At 41.2% G+C, this 16,614-nt stretch overlaps 2 protein-coding genes across 3 annotated transcripts; both read left to right on the top strand.

Moving 5' to 3' along the window:
* Positions 1-18: 18 nt before the first annotated feature.
* On the top strand, positions 19-12,148 carry heg1 (heart development protein with EGF-like domains 1). 2 transcript variants are annotated; one of them, XR_013130417.1, is made up of 14 exons: positions 19-573; positions 3,259-4,794; positions 5,011-5,124; positions 5,261-5,383; positions 5,575-5,666; positions 5,907-5,956; positions 6,181-6,341; positions 6,673-6,807; positions 6,936-6,978; positions 7,086-7,123; positions 7,317-7,404; positions 7,636-7,813; positions 10,664-11,359; positions 11,477-12,148. XR_013130417.1 is itself a non-coding variant. In XM_077002405.1 (13 exons), exons 1-13 carry the CDS (start codon positions 282-284, stop codon positions 10,805-10,807), a joined length of 2,994 nt encoding a protein of 997 aa, XP_076858520.1. In that variant the 5' UTR covers positions 19-281; the 3' UTR covers positions 10,808-12,148. The 2 variants fall into 2 exon arrangements, 1 of the variants encoding a protein (XP_076858520.1); XM_077002405.1 differs by having other exon boundaries at positions 10,664-12,148.
* Positions 12,149-14,399: 2,251 nt separating this feature from the next.
* Positions 14,400-15,352, top strand: tas2r201.1 (taste receptor, type 2, member 201, tandem duplicate 1). Its single transcript, XM_077001260.1, has one exon. The coding sequence runs from the start codon at positions 14,435-14,437 to the stop codon at positions 15,350-15,352; it is 918 nt and encodes a 305-aa protein (XP_076857375.1). The 5' UTR covers positions 14,400-14,434.
* The last annotated feature ends 1,262 nt before the right edge of the window (positions 15,353-16,614 follow it).

The following is a 16,614-nucleotide window of genomic DNA, read 5'->3' as shown; positions in this document are numbered from 1 at the left end:
CAGATGGAAAAATCCGGCGACTGAGGGGAGTGGGTTGGGAACCGCTATCGCTGTGCCGAGGGGAGGAGTTCGTCCATTCGGACGTGATACCAACTTGTGTTGTTGCTTCTCATAGCGATCACCGGAATAAAACCCCACTCATTCTCAAAATAAAGTTTAACTAGCTGCTCGGGCATTTACAAATGGCAATCTGTTAAAGGACACACATTTCCGATGGTGGCCCGGGCTGCTTTGCCGTTGAATTTACAGCGAAGTCCACGATATTTCGGTGGATTTTTATCATGGAAACGTGGGCTTTGAGACGCACTCGTGTCGTTTTGCTGGTGGTTTTGTATCTCCTGAAATCAAAAGTTGCTGGAACTTTCGCGCCGAGTATCGAGGCGGACGACTCGTTCATGACCAGGACTTATTTATCACTTGGCACGTCCGATTCAGAAGAAACAACGTATTTGCCAAGAAAGCTGACAACTTCCACAGTAGTGTTGACCAAGGGGGATGTGAGGTTGGATCAGTCATCCACAGCAAAAGTCTCGGACATCCACCCTGGCCATTCGGAAGGTGAAGCCCAAACTGGTAAGGGTCGCTCCATGTTCACTCCTTGGTGCAGTTGGAGACCTGCATCACAGTCAAGATTAACTCTCATAGTGAATTGAGGAGTCTACAGTAGGCCTAGTTTACAGTGAATTTCCCAGGCAAATGGGTTTCTCAGGAGATTTGTTGTGACAAATATTTTAAAAGCACCGATGATTACTTAATAACCCTGTATGCTATATAAAAATCACTTCATGGTAATAAACCACTTTTATTAGTGTTACTACCATAATACTGTGGCTGTTTAGGCATTATTACCCTTGCTATATGCGTTCTACAAACATTAGGACAACTGGAAGTTAAAACAATTCTTCCCCTGCAACCATCATAAATCCAGACATTATGTTCTTATTCAGAATTGTATTGAGAGGTATATGATGTATTTAATTATCATGTGTGTATTTAATAAAGTACTCTTCGAGGTTTGATTTGAAGGTCTGAATATACTAACTGCAGAAATTACTTGAACAATATTCTACTTCCACACGATGACGCATAAAATCTTATAATATAGCCACAACGCCCCTCAGCTAATGCATATTCAAATGCTGCTGCTTCATAATCTTCCTTGCACCAGTAAACATATATAAATGTTTCATTTTAGTTCAGTTAGGCTTTTAAAACTACAGCTGTTCTGCTGAAGCTCTATTCCACTTCCAGGCTCCGCACTGTAAGGACGCAGGGACGCAACATCACAGGGATCGATGTGTGTTAGTCAGGAAACTGACAGGCCTACGTGTGAAGTCATAAAATAAATGCAGAAATAAAAACATTCACCAGTAATTTCCAAAATGACACCTAGCTGATCCCATGCTGTTGGGATAGTGGTACTGACATTATATATATATATATATATATATATATATGTGTGTGTGTGTGGCTGGAGGACATTTAGTCTGCCTCTCAGTACCACTGTCCCAACAGCATGGGATCAGCTAGGTGTCATTTTGGAAATTACTGGTGAATGTTTTTATTTCTGTATTTATGACTTCACACTTAGGCCTGTCTGTTTCCTGACTAACACACATCGATCCCTGTGATGTTGCGTCCCTGCATACTTTATATATATATATATATATACACACACACACACACACACACACACACACACATACATACATACATATATACATGACACATCATTCATGTATATATTCATGCATTCATATATAAATATATGTGTGTGTGTGTGTGTGTGTGTGTGTGTGTGTAAAACAGAGAGCTGAGGGAGGGATCATTAGCCTCGTGGCTTCTCTTTGACCTTATTAAATCAGCCAGCCCGGTGCTCGTGTTGCAGTCTTATGCAGTTTGCAGTGGGTCAGCTGGCTACATTTGTTGTTTGTACAGTATATAAGACTGTGCTGTATTGGCTATTTTTTGCTGTCTGTCCTTCCATCTGTTCACAAGTGCTTCGCTGCCGTTTACAAGGCGTCATTTGCACTTCTTTTTAGGAGCTGCTGCCTGTACCTTGGTGCCTAAAAACCTCAGTGTTACAGACTGAGTGGGTTACTACACTGTTGGTGTTCAGTGTATGATGTGTTGGTACACTGTACAGGCCTTGTATTTGTTGATCTTTTAGGCAAGTAACACAACACAACAGTATTTGTTTATGAAAAAATAAAGGTTATGTAACTGTAATTATCAATAGATTTATTTATTTTTTCATAATGCTGAAACAGTAATTTTTTTCTACTCACAAAGTGCCTATAGTGAAAACCGTGGTGTCTCGGTCGGGCCTTTGTGATTGTTGAGGACACTGTTGCCAGGGTGTGAACTCCACGTAGAGTTTGACATTGTTTTAACGTGGACTTTGCTAGGTCAGCGTAAGGAAGGAAGCAGCTATTCCCAATGGGTCAGGTCATCTCCATTTTTAGGGCTCAAGCTTTTGTTAGCTTGGGCTTTGGCTGGCAATGACTCTCCACCCAAAACCATTGCATGCGCTCAGATCTCTTCTGAGATCTGCACACCCTAGTGGTGTGTCATACAAAATGCAGGAAACAATACCATGTCACTCAAATTTGAGCAATAAATAACGACATGGAATGTTCGTGTGGTTCTGTTGGTTGACAAGCATTACTGTAACGCAGCTCGCACTGCGGAGCGAGGGGACGGACACAAATGCTGAGAAGAGCGAGATTTATTAAAGGACATTCCATCATCGTTGTCAGAAAACCAGTCCGGGTTCATCACGGGAGGGCAGTCAGAATAACACGCATACACGGGCATAATGGCAACAGGAAAACACTGACAAGGCTGGGAGACACAGAAAACGAGAACAACGGGCGAAGAGTAACCAAACTAGAACATACCACGAAAAACCAAGAGAGAACGAAAATAACCGACGACGGACAAGGGAGACTCAGGGGCTAATATACACAAGACTGAAACAAGGAACAGGTGAAGACAATGACACAGGGGCGTGGTAATTAACAGGGAATCACGGAGACAAACGAGCAGGGCGGGATGAACAGGCAAGGAACACAGACACGAGGGAACCCGGAGTGACCGCTAAGGGAGGGGCGTGAGGCCATACGTGACAATTACAATGTCCTGTTTACAGTTATTATCAACGTATCATCAAATGAATGTGTCTATATATCTTAGAATAATTATTTTTTTCATTCAGTGATTTGTACTTGATACTTTACTGTTTGTGTTTTTGTACAGCCACTGATCAGAACTCTTTGCATGGGGACACAGAGAGCTGGACATCACACAGCAGTCCTGACATGTCCATGGATCCCCTGAGGTCAAGCTCAAAACTCCCCACTATCACAGCCACTCACTGGGAAGGACAAGCTGTGCCCGGTAACATCACCAATGCCTATCTGGCTTCATCAGAAGAGTGGCAGCCTCCCACTGAGGCCAGGACCGCAAGAGACCTCGCTGTGACAGAACTGACCAAACCAGGAAACACAGATACGGACGTGGCTGATACCGTCTCGCACGCTGACATCACCCACATCTCCACCGCTGTCACACGTACTGGAGAGCGCACCCTGCTGTCCATAACATCCAACAGCACCTTTCCGTACACAGAGGACACCGGCTCCTCCAAGACGGCTCCTCATACCGTTACCTTGGAAAGAGGGAGTACGGGGGTTACGCATGGTGGAGGCTACCCAGTTGGTGTCTCGTCTACTGAGGTTGACAATTCCAAGGCACCATCTAGCAGTCATCTCCCCACAAATGCCACCCAAGGAACAGTTTCTAAGTCTGAGATACCCCATGTCTTCCAGGGTACGCAATACCAGACTGGACAGCCCAATGTCACAGGGCAAAGCTTCACGGGGACGGCGGATAGCACCATCTCCAACTCCAGCCCACCTCTCACAGAGTTGAGCGCTGAGATGAACACCACGGCCGACTCTTCTACCAGTGGGGCTTCCTACACAGATGGGAGTACATCTTCACCCTCCATTCCTCCATCGGTGACCCCAGAGAATAGTCATGCTAGTACATCCCATCACGACAGTGACACTGTGGCTACTGAGACCTTCACAGGGCCCCTGAGCACCAGCCCAGCTAGGGATGTTGAAGGACCACAGACTCATTTGGAAGATACCACTATTCCAGGCCTGACCACTGCAGCTCTCACGCCCTCTAATGTGGACACCACTGTGCATGAGTCCTTCTCCAGGTTCCTCTCTGGCCAGCAACCATTCCTCCCTCAAACAGATCATCCATCAGAACCCACAGATGGGCTCACCACAGCTGCAGGCCCAGTGACTCAGAGGCCACAAACTACTGAGGAAGATGCCGGCATGGCTAGCACCGTCCCTGTCGCTAGCACCATGCTAGCAAGCACTAGCACCGCAGCTCCAGTTACAACACAGAATGTTCAACCCAGCACCACTGCCTCGATGCACATGGCTCACACCACCCTTGTCTTCATGGACACCACTCAGGTGCTCACCACACCCACCACGGAACAGTATGCCCCCACCTCCACACCACCCACACCCCCCCAACCTCCCAGCTCACACCAACCTGGAGATATATCTACTGTTGTGAATGCACCACACCGGAAGACCAGCACCGCTACCCCGGAAACAACCACCAAACATACTACTGCCATCTACACCCAGAGTGTAACCCCCAGGACTACGGCAGCAGTGACCACAGGAAAGCACACGGTCAAAGGCTCTACAGAGAAAGAAACCGCAACCACACAGATGTCTCTGAAGTCAACCATGACTCCTGGTGTGTTTTCAGTCATTTTCAGACTATGATGAATATATTTCAATAGCGTGTATAATAAGCCACTTGCATATACCTATATTAATTTGTAATTGTACAAAAATAGCCATTTTTTCTTATACATTAATTTCATGCAAGTGTTGATCTCAGAGTAACACACTCTGACTGAGTGAGCCATGTGAGGGTGATTAATAACCCACAGTGTCTCTTTCTCTCAAGGCCATGTGTGCAGGCCTCAGTCCTGTGCAAATGGAGGTAGGTGTGAGCTGACCTCGGACCATGGCCACAGCTGCAAGTGCCTTCCTGCCTGGAAAGGAGAGACCTGCACTGAAGGTGAGAAGTTCAGCCACACACCATGTGGCCACGCCATAACTGCTACCGCCGCCATGCAGGGATGAGTACGGGAGGTTGTAGTTGTGTCGTCCATGGGTCTGCGGATGATGGCAGTGTGCTTGTGTTGATCCCGCAGACGTGGATGAGTGTGAGAACAGCCCATGCCCACAGGACTCTGTGTGTGTGAACACCCGCGGGTCCTTTCACTGCGAGTGCGCCCTGGGACACGACATGGAGGACGGACGCACTTGCACGCAAGGTAGGGGCTCAGTCCTCCGCTCCTGGCCGCAAGTTTGTTATTTAATGCTGTGAACTGTTTTACTGTCATTAGGGGCCCATGTAACATATTGGCTTGTTCAAACTACTTGCAAAGCAAGCTAACTTCACAGTGAAGGCTAACTTGACAATGAAGGCTAACTTCGTCGTTGTGTTTGTAACTTTGCTTCACAGCGAAGACATTCTTAGGGACGTTCAGCGTAAACAGCTCTTTGCATGTGAGAGGCACTGGTCTGCATGTACTTCACAGGGAGATCCTGCACCTGGTATGAACCCCATGTAGTACTTATATGCCAAGGAAATGTGTTTTTTATATGGAGTACATTTTTGGATTCTGTACATTAGATCCACACTGTGCTCCAATACTATGATATCTGTATGTGCTATATTTAAGAGAGACTAAGTGTGAATAAATAAAGATTAAAAAAATGAACTGCAAAACAAAACAATATATTGAAATTAATGCTTTATTCATCCCCTAATCATAATTACATTTATTTCTCCAGCTAAACGCCTCTCTGTCTATCCTGCGTGGTTACAGACGTTCTACACTGCGGTGCGTTTATTTTTATGTCATCAAAACCACATTTTCAACCATATCATAAAAAAGTGTGGCAAGCGGAGAGTTGGCACGTGTGTGTGGATGTGGTCATGCTATTTGACACACACACTTCTTGCCAGTTCACACTCAACATTTGGTTCAGTCAGGTTCTCACCATCTCATCCTGTGGTCACATCATTAAATTCACTGTCATTACTTTGTTGTTTTTGTGCGAGCAGAGACACAGAGGGCTTGCATATCTCTGCCATGAATATGTTCTCCATGACGGCCAACGTGACCATCCACGAGGTCTCCAGCATCATCCTGATGTCTCTGAGGAACTGTGGGAAGCCACACTCCTTCTGCTCAATCACTCTAAGTGGCCAGTTCTCTTACCACGGTATGGCCCAACTCTCCTCTGCCTCATTAGTCTCTCTCCAGTCCTCTTTCCGCTCTTTTCATCACCTTGCACGTCTCTCATGTACTCTCGGTTTTGTCTTGCTGGCACATAGCAAGAAGTTACAAGGCAAATGGCCAGATGGCGTCTGTGCTTCTCGATTGGTTCAACAGCACTGTGTGACAATCAGTGAAGGGCCCAACAGCTCATATAGAACTACATTAAATTATTCATTGGAAATGACTGCACAAAGTCAAAGAACAAGCAAGTTTTCTTATATTAAAATTAGCTTGGGTAGTTATTGTCTCACTTTGAAATCCCTCGGTTTTTGCAGCGGAGAGTTTATGCTTGGCCCAGAAGAACAGATGCGACACCCAGTACTCCATGTGCAATGACACCTATGGGACCCCATACTGCCAGTGTCATGAAGGCTACTTCAAAAAGAACCCTGAGGACACCACCTGCAGAGGTAGGAACCGCACAGCCGCTCAGGAAATCAGGCTTGAAAGAGCAGTGGTCAGGAAACTACATATTTAAGCTGGTCAGTGTTGTGTAAATGTGTCGATTGGTCCTTTACCTGATGCTCCCATTTTGCAGACTGTGGTGATGGCTTCCAGCTTGTTAATGGAACCTGTGTTGAGTAAGTGTTTGTGAACTACTTAATGCTTTCCTGTGCGTTTGACTTCAGCATCAAACTGCAGAACGTCTTTTTAAACCAAATGTTTGTGTTTGTTTTCTGCCTTTCAGATGCACGTTCGGATTTGGAGGTTTTAACTGCAATAATTGTGAGGGGCTTTTTAGATTTTACTACCACATATTGACATTACACTTTTCATATGAATTAGTATCCACTACTTAGATATACTTTGGGAACAGTATTTGTTACAGACATCCCTTGAGCAGTGTAACTGTAAATGTTTAGGGTGTTTACATCATTCAGCAGTTGTTTTTGTGCTAACTTGCTATTTTTCATATCAGTTTATGGGCTGATTGCCAAGGTGGTGTCACCTGCTGCTGGAGGCCTCCTGCTCATCGTTATCATAGCTCTGATAGTCACATGTTGCAGGTAGTTACATGTTACATTACTAAGAAACAATTAGCAAATTTAGTATATTCAAGTATTTTACTTGACGTTTACTTGAGTTAAAGACGTAAGGTTGCACAATAACTGGGGATAAAACTATTACAAATATTTGTTCAAATGTTTAGAAAATATTATATAATATTGTATAAATGTTGCAAATATTTTTCTATGTTGTATTCTGTGCATTTTTCTATTTTTATAACTTTTCCACAGGAAAGACAAGAATGACATCAACAAAATCATTTTCAAAAGTGGAGACCTTCAGATGTCTCCGTATTCGGATTTTCCCAAAAGCAGCCGCGTGTCTATGGAATGGGGCCGAGAGACGATCGAAATGCAGGAAAACGGCAGTACCAAAAACCTACTGCAGATGACGGACATCTACTACTCTGTGTGTACTCAAACCACTGATCACTATGATTCATCTACTACTCTGTGTGTACTCAAACCACTGACCACTCTGATTCATCTACTACTCTGTGTGCACTCAAACCACTGATCACTATGATTCACCTACTACTCTTTGTGTACTCAAACCACTTATCACTCTGTTTCATCTACTACTCTGTGTGTACTCAAACCACTTATCACTCTGATTCATCTACTACTCTGTGTGTACTCAAACCACTGATCACTATGATTCATCTACTACTTTGTGTGTACTCAAACCACTGATCACTCTGATTCATCTACTACTCTGTGTGCACTCAAACCACTGATCACTATGATTCACCTACTACTCTGTGTACTCAAACCACTGATCACTATGATTCATCTACTACTCTGTGTGTACTCAAACCACTGATCACTCTGATTCATCTACTACTCTGTGTACTCAAACCACTGATCACTATGATTCATCTACTACTCTGTGTACTCAAACCACTGATCACTATGATTCATCTACTACTCTGTGTGTACTCAAACCACTTATCACTATGATTCATCTACTACTCTGTGTGTACTCAAACCACTAATCACTATGATTCATCTACTACTCTTTGTGTACTCAAACCACTGATTACTCTGATTCATCTACTACTGTGTGTGTACTCAAACCACTGATCACTATGATTCATCTACTACTTTGTGTACTCAAACCACTGATCACTATGATTCATCTACTACTCTGTGTACTCAAACCACTGATCACTATGATTCATCTACTACTCTGTGTGTACTCAAACCACTGATCAGTCTGATTCATCTACTACTCTGTGTACTCAAACCACTGATCACTATGATTCATCTACTACTCTGTGTACTCAAACCACTGATCACTATGATTAATCTACTACTGTGTGTACTCAAACCACTGATCACTGATTCATCTACTACTCTGTGTGTACTCAAACCACTTATCACTATGATTCATCTACTACTCTGTGTGTACTCAAACCACTGATCAGTCTGATTCATCTACTACTCTGTGTACTCAAACCACTGATCACTATGATTCATCTACTACTCTGTGTGTACTCAAACCACTGATCACTCTGATTCATCTACTACTCTGTGTACTCAAACCACTGATCACTATGATTAATCTACTACTGTGTGTACTCAAACCACTGATCACTCTGATTCATCTACTACTCTGTGTGTACTCAAACCACTTATCACTATGATTCATCTACTACTCTGTGTGTACTCAAACCACTGATCACTATGATTCATCTACTACTCTTTGTGTACTCAAACCACTGATCACTCTGATTAATCTACTACTGTGTGTGTACTCAAACCACTACTACTGTGTACTGTGTGTACTGTGTACTGTGATCACTATGATTCATCTACTACTCTGTGTACTCAAACCACTGATCACCATGATTCATCTACTACTCTGTGTGTACTCAAACCACTGATCACTATGATTAATCTACTACTCTTTGTGTACTCAAACCACTGATCTCTCTGATTCATCTACTACTCTGTGTACTCAAACCACTGATCACTATGATTCATCTACTACTGTGTGTACTCAAACCACTGATCACTATGATTAATGTACTACTGTGTGTACTCAAACCACTGATCACTATGATTCATCTACTACTCTGTGTGTACTCAAACCACTGATCACTATGATTAATCTACTACTCTTTGTGTACTCAAACCACTGATCACTCTGATTCATCTACTACTCTGTGTACTCAAACCACTGATCACTATGATTCATCTACTACTGTGTGTACTCAAACCACTGATCACTATGATTTATCTACTACTCTGTGTGTACTCAAACCACTGATCACTATGATTCATCTACTACTCTGTGTACTCAAACCACTGATCACTATGATTCATCTACTACTGTGTGTACTCAAACCACTGATCACTCTGATTCATCTACTACTCTGTGTGTACTCAAACCACTTATCACTATGATTCATCTACTACTCTGTGTGTACTCAAACCACTTATCACTATGATTCATCTACTACTCTTTGTGTACTCAAACCACTGATCACTCTGATTAATCTACTACTGTGTGTGTACTCAAACCACTGATCACTATGATTCATCTACTACTCTGTGTACTCAAGCCACTGATCACTATGATTCATCTACTACTCTGTGTACTCAAACCACTGATCACTATGATTCATCTACTACTCTGTGTGTACTCAAACCACTGATCACTATGATTAATCTACTATTCTTTGTGTACTCAAACCACTGATCACTCTGATTCATCTACTACTCTGTGTACTCAAACCACTGATCACTATGATTCATCTACTACTCTGTGTGTACTCAAACCACTGATCACTATGATTTGTCTACTACTCTGTATACTCAAACCACTGTTCACTATGATTTATCTACTACTCTGTGTGTACTCAAACCACTGATCACTATGATTTGTCTACTACTCTGTGTACTCAAACCAGTGATCTCTGATTCATCTACTACTCTGTGTGCACTCAAACCACTGATCACTGATTCATCTACTACTCTGTGTGTACTCAAACCACCGATCACTATGATTCATCTACTACTGTGTGTACTCAAACCACTGATCACTATGATTCATCTACTACTCTGTGTACTCAAACCACTGATCACTATGATTCATCTACTACTCTGTGTACTCAAACCACTGATCACTCTGATTCATCTACTACTCTGTGTGTACTCAAACCACCGATCACTCTGATTCATCTACTACTCTGTGTGTACAGTACAGTGCGTTGTTATTGTCACCTGACTAATGTGGAACTCCGGCATTTTGTAGCCAGCTCTACGGAACGCCGATCTGGAGAGGAACGGGCTGTATCCATTTTCCGGCCTCCCTGGTTCACGACACTCCTGCATCTACCCGGCGCAGTGGAATCCGTCATTCATCAGCGATGACTCGAGGAGGAGGGACTATTTCTGAGCCGCCTCCCACTCCACCCTCCACCCAGCAGACGGAACTCAGACCTGGGCTCGTGGCTCCCCCGGAGCACAGTGAGCGGGGCAACGCAGCACGAAGCATGCTGGACAACAGCTGACCACTTAAAGGCCTTTGAATGTGAAAATGAACTGGCTGAAAAGGACCATTACTAGACAGAGGCTGGAGGAAAAGACACAGAGATAGAAGGAGTTCTGATCAGGGCCGTTGGACATTTGGGTTCATGGTGCCTGGGTGAAACTGCAGTTGTGTTTCTGTTCAATGTCTGAAGCCTGGATATTTAGACGTGATTTGCTGTTGTTGTTTTGTTTTTATCTAAAAACATTTCTATCCACTCCTTAGGACTGTGAAATAGTGAACATAAATAGGAAATTACACACAATTTAAGGGCTGTTATTAGCTAATTCATTGTTGCACTGTGGACTCATCACAAATGTTTCACTATCTCAAATGGAATAAGCCATAAATGTAACATATTTATAATTGTAGAATGATACACCTCCTATGTTTTGTAAATGTGTGAATGTGTTCAATAAGGTGTGTGTGTGTGTGTGTGTGTGTGTGTGTGTGTGTGTGTGTGTGTGCATGTGCGTGTGTGTGCATCCATGTTAATTTGCATGTGCAGCTATGTTTTGTGTGAATGTGTTCAATAAGGTGTGTGTGTGTGTGTGTGTGTGTGTGTGTGTGTGTGTGTGTGTGTGTGTGTGTGTGTGTGTGTGTGTGTGTGCACCCGTGTCTGTTTGCATATGCATGTGCAGCTATGTTTCTGGCAAGTTCCTTATGTGAGAGATGAAGAATTGTTTGAGGAAGAACTGGTAAGCTTTTCCAACGGTATATTACTGTAGATTATGTTATCAGTAGATGTAGCAGGACTTAAAAAGGTCATTATATTAACATTCACTCAAGGACCAGAAATGCAGAAATGGTGCTAATTCTTTGAAAAATGCATCTGATAGCAATGCAAGAGAGTTGCATAACAAACAGAACCACGATGTCTAATTTATTCTAATAACTTAATTTCCAGAGAAATACGCAGTTCGGTTAGATATATTTTCTTATATCGGAATATATGAAATCAATGCCTCCATTCGCTGTGTTTGTGTATGAGAGGGAGAAGGAGAGGGAGGGAGTGTCAGAAACAAGGCAGCCACCCTCGTGCTGCTGGTTATCCACCGTCTCGCATGTTTGGTTATATCATTTCGTTCAACAGCTTACTACCTTGTAATATTAGATACTTTTATCAGTATTTTTTCCTCCTTTGTGGATGGTCATTCAATTCTGGCGTTCTAGTCAGACATATTTAAATAAAGGAACAGTAATGTTGAATCCACGTGTGTCTTCATGGATTTTCCCGCTCTTTTGCCTTTTTCAGAACAGACAGCGGTCCAGGTATAGCCAAGGTGGGCGTGGAGAAAACATGCTATAACCCTTCCATATACATCATACCAACAGAAGTTGGTATGGTTGAGAAAGCACAGTTTCTCACAGGCAGGTCCATGAATTTTCTTGGATTTGATGGCTGTGATGTCTAGATTTGATACATGTTTGTAGTGAAGCTAAATTAATAGGCTCCAATAGTTTATATGACGCACACAAGAAAGAACAACATGAACATGTGAATTCAGACTCTTCATAATGAAAATCCCACCTTGTTAATTATTGGATTCAAAATGAAATATTAATTTAAAAAATGTAAAAATTAAAAAAAATTAAATAAATAAATTAATTAAAAAATATAAATGTTTTTTTAATTAAAACTTTTCTCCATCTTTAGACCTCAGTACAACGCTCTACATATACCTGTGGGTGTTTCTTCCAAAGATACACAAGTGTATGTTCATTTTTGCATCTTGCAGAATATCTTAGTTGCTTTATGTCAGACCAATATGACCAATTTCCAATGTAAATGCCGATGGAAATGGCTACGGTACATTTCTCATCATTTTCATAAGTATGGTATGTATGTGCACACGTTGCGGTGCTACTGTATGCCTCTTAATGAAGGTGGCTCTTGTGATCCTGCTCCTAGAATCAATGAAAATCAGAATCTGTTCTGTATCCAGAAACTAGGAAATTGTTGCCAAATACAGATTCATCATTTCTGTTTTTCAGAGTTTAAAGTGGAAGCATCCTATGACCTTTAAAAAATCGCTTGTTCAAAAGCTAAGGGAGGAATGATATTTCTTCATTTTCTAGTGCTAGCTTTTGTGATCTGAACGTTTTCAACATTTTTATGAAAATGCATGAGGTCAGCAGATTCTCAGACACTCAAGCCTCAGGTCTGGAGCTCTGAGAACCTTTGACTTTGTGCTAAAAGGCTGAACCCCAAAGAGTGATCTGCAGGAGCCAGAGAGATCAATGCCTGCCTGGTCATGACTGTAACTCCAGTAAAGATGTGAGAAGCATAAACCTAATCTTGTCTGACAATCTGGGGAGTATGTGTGTATTAATTAACGCTATGTGTAAATAATACTTTTAATGATGTGGATCAAAATGTGTAAATAATACTATTCTTTAGCTGAACCAAACTCCTTAACCTCAACCTTAGTAACCAAGCAGAAAGTAATTTTGCTCTAGTGAGCAAAATGAAAGCTATTTCATTTGTAGTTTTTTTTTAATGAAAGCTATTTCATTTGTAGTTATTTGTAGTTTTCTTCCCATTGAGACAAATGTCCCCACCAGGTCAAATATTTCAATGCTTTAAATGTTCTTTCTATTACCATGGGAGGCATCACCACTAGAAAATAATCCCCTTTACACCCTACGCCACAAACACACAGCTGTATAATCCCCGAGGCTTGTAATAAGTTCTGTTTTTCTTGTATGTTTATGAGATATCTGTCATAGGACTTTCATACAACAATAAAAATGATTACGTAAATAAGTAAGGAAACTGATATGGTACATTACCCAGACTTTACATAACACAGTGAGACTAATATAATATGCAGTATGCTAGGTTATGGTATGTAAATTTCATCATGGTACCTGAATAAGACGTGGGTTTTTAGCAGGTAAAGGCAGTATTATGTTCTAACAACTCAGTTATATTCATAAGCAGGCATTGTGGTGTTTGTTGACTTACATTTTTACACTAATATAGCTTCATTTCAGTCTCTCATTGGCTTTGTGGAGCTTCCCATAGAGCCATGTCTTCTTAATGGTAATTATTTTATCAAACAACTATGACTTCTTAAAGAGAATTATTATATCATAGAGCCATGCCATCTTATGCATCATTATTATTATTATATCATGTGAGTGAAACGTCGAGTTTTATTCTTGAGCACGATTTACACTTTTGTTCATTCTCATATTCATTACTATTTATTTTGCTACATAGTGCACACAAATAAATAGTAAACACAAATAAACACAAACATACAACTCATTACGCTGTGGCTGTGTCCATGTGTTTTGTTGCAGTCAGAGATCACTACCCAACATCCCATCAATCTTTCCAGGGAGGTTTTTTTCTGGTTTAGCAAAAAAAGGGGAGGGGCCTTCTCACATTTAGAGAGCATATAAAGAGCATCTGATGATGTTGTGACTATTTAGAAAGACTGTCAAAGCATAATGTTGCTTAATGAATCTGACATTTTCTCTGTTGCAATGAGTGACTTTGTGTTCGGGGCAGTGAACATTCCTCTCTCCTCAATCACCGTGCTTCTGAACCTTTTTGGGGTCCTCTGTTTGATCATCCAACGAGGCTCAGAGCGGCTGAAACCGCCTCTGACCATTTTGCTGGGATCTCTCATTGGAAGCAACCTGGCTCTTCATGTCTTCACCTTCGGGCTTGCACTATGCGGACTTATACAGGTTTCACTGAGTGAAATGTTTACAGACATTTCAGAGGATGTTATGATGTACATTGTGGACATCAGTATAACCTCCTGCGTCTGGCTGAACGTCTTCTATTACTGCCAGATAGTTCCTGCTCAGACTCCTGCCTTCATCTGGTTAAAAAAGAACAACAGAGTCTTCATCTACTCAGCTCTGATCATGGACAGGGTCTTATTTTTATTTGGATTCATAACAAATATTGCCTATATTATCAAAGAGAGACAAATGGGAGGTATGCAGAATGAAGGGGATACAAGCATGAATTTTCTGATCAAAATACTGATGGCAGATTTTGGGTTAAGACTGGCTTATTTCTTAGTAAGTCTTTGTGTGATGTCAGCATCCAGTCATGCGACTGTTCTCTACCTCTGGAGACACATGGAGGGTATGAAGGACAATAGAAGTTCCTTCTCCTCTCCAAAGCTTCTCTCACAGCTGAGGGCCACCATCACGGGCATGACACAAGCTTTCCTTTATTTCCTCTGTTCAGTGTTCTTGATAGCCTATAAAATTATTACACTCGAATTCCCATCTGTACATATAGATGTGCGTGTCGTTTGCACTGTAATTTCTTTGTACACTTTAATGACAAGCCTCAACATGGGGGTTGGTCAGGCTATTTTTCGGCAGCGTGCAATTCATGTTTATCAGAAACTGTTCCCAACAACAAAATTTTTAGCTGATTGAATTGGCAGTATGTTTGCTGTTCTGTGAGTTTTTTTTTAATAGAATATTTGTATGAAATAGATGCTGGTTATACGCTAACTGAATCCTTATTATGTGCATTCTATTTGTTGTGAGGCTGTTTTACTTAAATGGGCGAATAAGAAAAAGTTGGGAATTAAAATTTAATAATTTTCAATGGAGTTGTAGTATAGATTTTGGTAATATATAAACAAACTTTTTGAACATAAAGCAAATTATTAAACATCAAATGAAAAAACAATGTAAAAGAAATGCATATGATTTTTAAAAAACATCCACTAGATGGCAGAATCTCATTATTTCATAATAAGTATTACAGTGTTGAGTTAGAATCTTTACCAGTACTGTATTATACAAATATTTATTTATGATCATAAAGAAGAAGAATACTAAAATGCATAAAATCGCTGAATTAACAAAATGTAAAAATGATCTGTGCCAAGATTTGGTTTTATGTCAGTGCAGGCTTGATTTTATGTCCAACTAAGAACGTACTTTCAAGTGCAAGAACAACCATGATAACACACACACACACACACACAGAATTTTTTTTGCTGTAGAATTTTAGGCTTTAATTAATTTAATAGATGTTTTGATTGCTATTTGAAGGCTACAAACACAACACATTAAAGTATTAAATTGCACGTGTCACTACACCAGACCTTTGTCACCACTGAAGAACAAAGAAGTTGCCATGACAGGGATACTGCCATGTACATTGAGAAACAAGGCCTATAATATGCCAGATTCATAGAGCATAGAACATATGGCCATGGGTGGAAAATTATCTTCTAAGAAACCTGACGCACTGATAAACCTCTTCAGCTGAACTACGTGCAGCCTGCAATGTAAAAAATTCATTGTCTTGTTAAACCTGACGCACTGATAAACCTCTCCAGCTGAACTACGTGCAGCCTGCAATGTAAAAAGTTCATTGTCTTGTTGTAAACTTTATCACCTGACCTGATTATATTACATGTAATGGACGAGTAACCCCACTAAATAATTAATGAAATGAAGTGTGAAATGTGCCATATTTATCAATTGTGATTTAAAGCAAATTATTAAACATCAAATGAAACAATGTAAAAGAAATGCAGTGATTTATATCACAACTCCTGCACATGTGTTTGGCCTGCACATGCTGATTTGCTGATAATTTTTTTCCAAGTGGCATGTTGAATATTTTGATGAACAGATACATTACATTATCCCAACATCTCATTCTTTTAGCTATCCCAAGA

Source organism: Brachyhypopomus gauderio, chromosome 4, assembly GCF_052324685.1.
Source record: "Brachyhypopomus gauderio isolate BG-103 chromosome 4, BGAUD_0.2, whole genome shotgun sequence".
Lineage (NCBI taxonomy): Eukaryota > Metazoa > Chordata > Actinopteri > Gymnotiformes > Hypopomidae > Brachyhypopomus > Brachyhypopomus gauderio.
Note: the sequence above shows the minus strand (reverse complement) of the source record. Positions and strands in the feature narration are given on the sequence as shown.